This window comes from Cricetulus griseus, assembly GCF_003668045.3.
Source record: "Cricetulus griseus strain 17A/GY chromosome 1 unlocalized genomic scaffold, alternate assembly CriGri-PICRH-1.0 chr1_0, whole genome shotgun sequence".
Classification (NCBI taxonomy): Eukaryota; Metazoa; Chordata; class Mammalia; order Rodentia; family Cricetidae; genus Cricetulus; species Cricetulus griseus.
Genome location: NW_023276806.1, coordinates 99,784,262 through 99,792,555, shown reverse-complemented (window position 1 = coordinate 99,792,555; position 8,294 = coordinate 99,784,262). Strand labels below are relative to the sequence as shown.

Genomic DNA, 8,294 nt, shown 5'->3' with positions numbered 1-8,294 from the left:
TCAATGGGAAGTTGCATGGCAAACACTGAGTTCTCTTCCTGTCACCTGATGGGCACAGCATTGGACCCCAGCACTCTGTAGCTCTGACCTTCATTTTTTTTTTCCTTAGGCAAAATAGGGTTAATCCTTAAAAATTCCAAGCTAAGTGCAACTTTTTTTTTTAGCACTACATCATATTTATCGAATTCACATGTCATTTGGAAGAAGAAAAAAAAGCTTTCCAAGTTTTTACTATCTCAAAGTAAGTTCTATTTTGTATTTAGTTTGAGCATGCTCATGCATACACATGTACACTCATGCACACGCACACAGATGGTTAAACACATGTGGAAACAGGCAAAGGGCGTGCCAGGTTTTCAACACTTCCCATCTTCAGATATTACCATGGGATTTGTTTTTGTTCTAATCCATTGCCACCAGGAAATGTCTTTATTATTTTAATTACTATTAAATTGGGCTATAAGACTCTGGGTAGAGCCAGCCTCCTCCATAGTAGATTGCATTTGCTTCTGGCCAAAAAGCTGTTTTTGTGTTGTTGAGACAGAGGCTCAGTCTGTCCTTGATTTCATGATGCATCTGTCCTAACCTTCCAGTGCCGGGCAGGTAGTGTCTGTTCAGTAGTCTGACAGTTGTTCACACATGCTTTGATTAGTAAATCTGACCAATTTACACTCAGAAACCAGCTTCATCCTGACAACAGTGTCATGAGAAGAGGGGCAGAGGAGGCAGGCCTTTCGTCTGCTGGAGAAGTCTTAGAAGGAGAGAAGAGCAAAGGGCAGAGAGATCCTTGAGGAATCCCATACAGAGAAAAAAAGGACAGCTGTGGGAAACCTTTGCGAGATGACTGTCACTACCTGGATGTAACATGGAATAAGAATAGAAATGATGAGGGAACACCGATAACTGTTGTAGGTGTTTTAATGACACCGTGGTTAAGGCGGAGAACGTCCCCTGCCATTGCATGCTCAGGTGCTGAGGGGGGAATGGTTGAAGGCACGTGATTTGCTCTGAAATGCTTCCCAAATTCTGCATAAGAAGTAATTATTGCAAAGTATTAACTACGGTTAAATTGAGCTGATGACTGTGAGACAGTCTTTCTGTTTCCCCAACGGTTTGGAGATGTTCAAAGTTTTAAACTCTTAAAGAAAAGTTGAAATAAACAAACAAATCAGGTTTTCCATAGCTGGGAAGTTTCTTTTGTTCTGTGTTAGAGATGTGATGGGGGACACAGTGGCAATGCAGGATCCACTAGTGTTGGTCTGTCCCTGATGGCCCATGTATGGGCAGGGTGGAGGGGGGTGAGTACATGGAAGCAGCGGTAATTCCTCCTCCTGCTTGTTATTTGAAGTGAGATGGACACCTGTGTCAGCTGGGCTATAGAATATTAGAGTAAGAATCTCATGTCCTTTGAACAGAGAGAGAGAGAGAGAGAGAGAGAGAGAGAGAGAGAGAGAGAGAGAGAGAATGAAAAGAAGACAATAAAAAGAAACTGTGAAGATAAGATATGGGTCACATATTATAGTCTTGTTTCTTCCTGCTTTGTTTCCATGGTTGGGCCTCAAAAAATATGTTCAAAATATCACTAATAAGAAAAATATCACACTGTTTGTCCCCTCACCCCAGCTCCCCCTTTCTCAGACACAGTCCTCGAAACAACTCCCCTGAGTCTGGGAACATTCCTTAATCCACAGAGAAGTTGAATATGTCTCACATGCCCAGTGACTTTCCAAAAGCCTAGACATGTTGCCTCTTCATCTCCTCACTACAGACTGCCACGGGACTTCTTAACACCCAGATCACACACGGGAAGCATGTTTTTTGAGATAGGGTTTTACTGGTCAACCAGGTAGCCTTACACTCAGTGATCCACTTGTTTCTGCTGGGATTAAAGGTAGGTGTGTGTGTGTGTGTGTGTGTGTGTGTGTGTGTGTGTGTGTGTGTGTGTGTGATATCCAACAAGAGAGCAAAAAGATGGACTAACAAGACACCATGACTTGGATATGAACCATACATCGGAAGGAGAAAGGTAGACTCTAAGTCTCGTGGTGCAGTGACAGTTGCCTTGCCTGTGGTATAGGTGACAGATGGGAGGGCGTTTATTGTGCTCAGGGTGGTTGCTGCTACAGCAAGGGGTGGATGATAACCATGGCTTGTGACTGTCCTTGGAACAAATGATTTCAAAACCCTGGTCTCAGGAGACTAACTTTCACATTGGGCCTTGACACACAAAAATCTTATGCCCTAGCCACACTCCAATACTGTCTTGTGGCAGAAGATCCATCATCCAGTTCTGGGCATTGTCTAGACTGGCATCTACAATCATCTTGTAGAATCCTCTGAGGCACCTGGCAGGTAGGTGCCTGTGAAAATGTCTGAGCATGAACTTCATACCACACATTCAGTTTTATCTTAATAAAATTATAGATTTATTTATTTTTTTAAGAAGAAAGGTATTCCACTCATCCAGCGCCCAACAGATTTTAGTATAAATTTGAAAGTGAGGAGCCATCGTTCTTCTCAAGCTTCATGTTTTTACCCTGTTGTCAACTCTCTCTCTCATTCTCCTTCCAACCAAAACAATTCCCCTTTACCATCCCGTTATCTGCTAAAGTCTGCGCTCATATAACAGGGGCCAGCCCAGTGGAGGCTACTTTCTCCATAGCACTGTCAGCCAATCTGGAAGCACAGCCCACTGTGGGTAGGGCTAGCCTCTTCTTCCACAGTGAAATTCATTCTTTCTCTTGGCTTATGTATTTAAAACTCGCCTGTTTTGGAACTGTTTCTACTGATGATGTTTCTTTGTGGTCTATTTTCTGATAAACTCAAGAGTTTTGAAACATTTTACTGTGTTTTAAGATTAATGGGGTTATCTTAAGGGCAGGTCTTCTCAAAGAGGAGAAATGGATTCTCATGTATGTGATATATTAATGAGGGGATTGAAGAAGGTGGAGGAAAAAATAAAGGAGTGGAGCAACAGGCGGAGGACAGGAAGAAATCAAGCAAGGGGGCAAGTGGAAGCCAGGCCCCAGTCTCTGCCTGATCCTGCAGCAAGCTGGGGCACCATTCATCCTCAGAGTTTGTCCAGACAAGTTACTGGCCTTTTATTATCCTGCAGCAGCGAGTTATTGGCTAGAGTTAGAGGAGTATAAACTTGAAGCATTTTCAGCTCAGGGCAGTTACAGGAAAAGCTGGGAGAGACCCTGTTTTGACAGATGTATTGTGGGCTAGCAGAAACAAGGGGCACAGGGAAGAGAAGGTGTCAAAACTGCCCATTACAGTGGGCAAGACTACTGAATTGTGTCTCCCCAATACATTCCAAATTTTTTCCATCCAAGTTTTACTATCCATTTTCTCTTCATTATATTTTTATACATTAATTTGTATGTGTGTATGTGCACATGAACCATGGAGCTCATATACAGGTCAAAGGACAACTTGTGGGAGTTGCTCCTCTCCTACGACTCTGTGGGTTCCAGGGATTGAACCCAAGTCATCAGGCTTGGTGGCAAGTGCCTTTATCTGATGAGCCATCTTGCTGGCCCCATTATTTTCTGAATGCTCTGACTGAGCTAGTTTTGAATTGTTCTGGTCCTGGATCTATGAATAGACTTCTTCGTGTTAGATCTCCCGTCCCTTTCACTCCCGTCCCTTTACTAGGATGCTCTAGTAAACTCAGAAAGTCTCCGCTGTGTGGTTGAATTAAGAAGGCTTGAGAGTGATTGATTTCTACTGTTAAATAATTCCGAGAAAGGAATCTGCAGTTAGTCCATGAGAACCCGTGAATGATACATCTGCTTAACTAATGCTGGAGCAGAAAGGGCACCCTAAAGTGAACTATGCCATGGATTGATTCAGAGAGTGACATGTTATTTCCATTGTTTGTTTTTTCTTTAAAAGTGGTGTGTCAACATTGCTTCGCTCTTACATTTCAGAGTTCTGTACATTACTTAATGGAAATGAGCAATGCTTGCTGCACAAAGTAAAAACAGAAAGCTAGAAACCTCTGAATTAAATGGAGGAAGTTGCCACAGGTCATACAGTATAAACCAGTACTTAGATGTCATCTGAAGTGTATGTCACCTCTTCAACGATGAGTTGGGGAGGAAATAAAAATACTCTATTTTAAACAAACATTATATATATATAATATATTTATATGTATACTTTTTACATATAGTAGACCCAGTGATATCTGTAGCATTGTAAAAACTTATGTACAAATAACTTTTTTTTAGACATTACATATACATCAGCACCGTAGTAAAAACAAAACAAAATGACCTCATTAAAATCTACCATCTATTAGTTGGTCCTTAGACTGAGCACTTTCAGGAGGCTTTTAAAGGACAATGGAGCCCACTCTCTCCACCTCCATTTCCTCCTCATTGCTTATATACTTTTTTTTTTCCTGTAACCTGGCAGGAAAAGGTGATAAATTTGTATTCTGTTTTCTCACTTTACTATTTTTTTTATTTTTTGGTTTTCACGTGTTTCCACTCAGTTTTCCTAGTGGCAGTAACTCCCCATTCTGGGAGTTCATAGTCACCCTGCCACCACCTCTTTGGAGAGGCGCACAGCTCCTCACCCTGGTGCCTCCAGCTTTACTTCCTGTCAGAGCAGGTCTGGAACTCTGGAAAGATGGAGAACAGCTAGCTCCAGAGTGCCCTGCTTCGGGACTTTCCCCTCTGTGGACTTTCTTGGGTATGGCCGGTGCAGTTCCCACAGGCTTGGGTTTCTGGAGTAAGAAGTATGTGAAGACATAGAATGAACCAGTTTGTAGGGTGTGTTCGTGTGTGTTCGTGTGTGCTTGTGCATTTGGGTGGTTAGGAGGACAATAAACACCATGGATAAAAGTCACCTGACCTCCAAGATGGGATTGTGGGAGGTGAGGTAAAGAGCAAGAGACAAGGCTTGTGGCCATGGAGACTGTTAATTCCTTCTTCGTTTACACTTCAGGCAACTTTGTGTGAGTTACCAAGAGAACTGCGGTGTAGCTTTTGAAGTAGACTGCTTTCAGGACAAGGAACATATCTCCCTCTCTTTAACATCCAAATTGGTAAGATCGAGTCATGAATTTTCAGCATTTCCATCTCCAGCATTTGATATTTGCCTTTCTGATGATGGGATTGATAAATAAGCAAGACTGATTCTGGAGTGTCATTGTTGGCCCCATCTGAAGAGCTGGGATCTTCAGACCATTCTTCCCTGGGGATAGCAGAAGTATGGGTGTAACTCTTATAAAGCCTGCAGCTTTTATCAGTGTAGCCCACTTGGCTCCAGTGGAGACCTTTGTATGCCAGACACTGTCTAAATTCCTCTTGCACTGACTTTGACTTTGCCCCAGTGCTTCACCTCCTGGGTAGTGTGTAGGGAGAAGCAAAGGCAAGGCTGGCATACAGGCCAGGAGGACTAGAGGCAGTGGTGAGGGAGGAAGGGGCTGGGCTGGCAGACACTGAATTCAGCAGGGGTCTTTCCATGCTATGGCCATAAACAGACGAAAACCAGCTATATGTGTCAAATGGATGAGGACTCTGGGAAGCTCAGTGCAACCTAGAGTAATGGCCACCATGGCCACTGGCAGAAGCTGACCTTCAGGGCTATTGGATGGGCCCTTCTCAAGCATTGTTAGCTATCCTGGTAAGGGGGCTGGCAGCAACACCTTACCATTCCTGAGGACCATCGCTGGGCAGGAGACAGGCGAACCTGCAGGATCCTTGCTTGTCTCCCTAGGGCCAGCTCAGGCAAGCTCACTGTTCTTCGTGCCTACCTCCAAATCCAGGAACATGTCTGGAAGTATACATCTCCTTCCATCCAGCATCCAGAGCATTTGTGACCTATGCACATGGCCTGTGTGTCTCCCAGCATCCTCTGCTGGGCTTTCTCTGGCTGAGGTTCCATCTCTGAGGTCTCGGGACCTGAGGCAGGATGGTCTAAGGGGACCTCATCTTGGGCCATAGTCCCTCTGGGCTGGAACAACTCCTTCTGGGCCAGTAGATCCCAGGGGTGCTTAGCAGAGGAACTCTTGCTGCCTCGACTTACCCACCTGCTCTCCATATCGCTTCTCTCCAAGCAGGTGTCTGTGTGGCCTCTGTACTTGATTGCTCTGTGGAAGGCAGGTGGAATGAAGCCCCACGGAGCTGGGGGTTGACACCTGTACCTTCTACTGTCAGCCAGCTGTCGTTTTCTCAGTTTACGTGGGTCAAAAAAAACAAAAAACAAGGATGGGGAGCCATCCTGTTTCTTTCTTTCCTGTGAGGCTGCCACCACTACAGATCTTGGGCCCCTCCTGACTAGGGGTTACCAAATAGTTCATCAAGCTCTTGCATCCACTCATCCCCCGGGCCACTTTTGATGATGGAGTCCACGAGGTCTGTACTGTCTGGGAGGCCAGGGAATGAAGCCCCAGTACTCTCACCGCTATAATTGTATGACATGTCCTGAGCAGGGTTCCGCTCATAGGCCTGGCCCTGGTTGCTTGCAGCAAAGCTGCCACCTGCTATTTGCTGCTGTGCTGGGGGCTGGCTGAATGCTGCCATGCCAGGGACACCCTGGCTCAGACCAGACATGACCAAAGGCCTGACCTGGCTGGTACCTTGCTGCCCTGCGAGTGGTGGCATCATCTGACGGCTCATAGCTGCTGGATTGAGGGTTCTCACTGTGCCAGTGTTAGCATCCATGACTGACTGGCTCAGTCCCTGTGGGAAGTGTTGTTTTGTCAGTCTTGGCTGACCAGCTTGAAGTGGATAGCTGGCACCATTGTTGAATGGTCCCAGCTCTCCACTAGTCCTCCCTGGAACTCCTTGCAAGCCTCTCTGTTGCCAGCTTTGTGCTCCTTGCTGGACGGTTCCCATGACGCTCTGAAGCCTTGGTGGGCCTTGGGGCCTCGGCAAGGCCTGGCCCACGGGTCCTTTCAACTGCTGGTGCTGCTGGGAAAGAGCCGAGTTCACCAGCATGCTCTGTCCAAAGCCACTCACCATGCCCACCCCTTGGCCAGAGGCAGGCTGCCTGGGTCCCTGGGCTTGGTTGTGTGGGATGCTCATGCCACTTTGGTTCGGGTGCTGCAGCATTTGGGTCATTCCTGTGCTCATGTTGTACATTCCAGGTTGGCTGGTTGGAGGGGCACTGTAAGGCGACAGTCCTATCTCTGACTGGGCGGCTGCTGTGGCCATTGTCCCCGGGTTCTGAGAGGGTCCCATTCCCATCATGCCTGCATTCTGTGCCATCAACCTTGACGTTCGCATGCTCTGGAGGGCTGCCTGGTTTCTCACAGCTGCTATGTCCTGGGGTGAACCTACAGGGGAGAAAAGGACAGCCATCACCCATTATTCTCTGTATCAGTATGTTGTAAGATGTTGCTGGAATCTTCTCTTGGGAATGACAGTCCTGTATATGAAAGATCTACTGCAGAACATCGCCACAAAAGGTCATTACTTAGATGATTATAATAGGTGAGTTGTGAAAACTTTGCAAAGTATTTGAAGATACAAAGTCAGAAATTAAAGTCACCTGAATCCCAGCATCCAGAGAAGATCCCTGCCAACTCTTATTTATATTTAAATAGACACAGAAAATTGAGGTCATACCCCAGCGTTCTGTTTGTTCACGTTCAGATGCAAGTCATTTCCTATTCTGGGTATCATGCCATCAAGTCCGTGGGGCACCATCTTTTTGAGTGTTAGGAAAATGTACCATGGGCTAAGTTGAGTGTGGTGATACATGCCTGCAAGCCTATCAACTTGGAAGACAGGGAGGAATGAGGATTGGGGGCTCAAGCTTGGACTATACAGTGAACTCCAGTGGGATTCTGCCTAGGAAAGGAGGCGAAGAATGAAGAAAAGGAGGAGGGCAAAGAAGAATAAATAATGTCTGTTCAATGCATATTCTCTGTGAGAAGTGGAATTCAGTTCAGTAGGGAATCCATTCAATGAAGTCCCCATTTGACTTTTTTTCTTTAAGACTTGAATAGGATTTGAGGCACAAGGTCATTACTGCTGCCTACAAGCTATGTGACCAATGAGATGGATTTTAGATCCACCTTGTAGCTCTCCATGAGCACTAGAGTCTGACTCATTGGCCTGTGTCTGCAGCTAGAAAAAGAAGACATCCTGTCTCTTGTTACTTAGCAAAGAATCTCATGTCTTGCTGTAGCAAAGCCCACCCTTTTGGATTGGCAACTGCTTTGCATGCGTCCCTCCCTCCCCCCACCCTCCCTTCCCTCTCACCCTCACTCCCAAACCCCTCTCCTCTGTCACTAAGATGACTATCTAGCCAAGCAAACAAGACTGATATTGGGC

The 8,294-nt window shown here is 45.8% G+C and overlaps 1 protein-coding gene across 2 annotated transcripts in view; it reads right to left on the bottom strand.

Moving 5' to 3' along the window:
* Positions 1-2,402: 2,402 nt before the first annotated feature.
* Maml3 (mastermind like transcriptional coactivator 3) overlaps positions 2,403-8,294 on the bottom strand; it is a 434,634-nt gene continuing 428,742 nt past the window's right edge. For both annotated transcript variants that reach the window (XM_027394943.2, XM_027394944.2), the window contains exon 5: positions 2,403-7,291. In XM_027394943.2, coding sequence (XP_027250744.1) covers positions 6,291-7,291 — 1,001 coding nt within the window. In that variant the 3' untranslated portion in view covers positions 2,403-6,290. The remainder of the gene's footprint in view (positions 7,292-8,294) is intronic.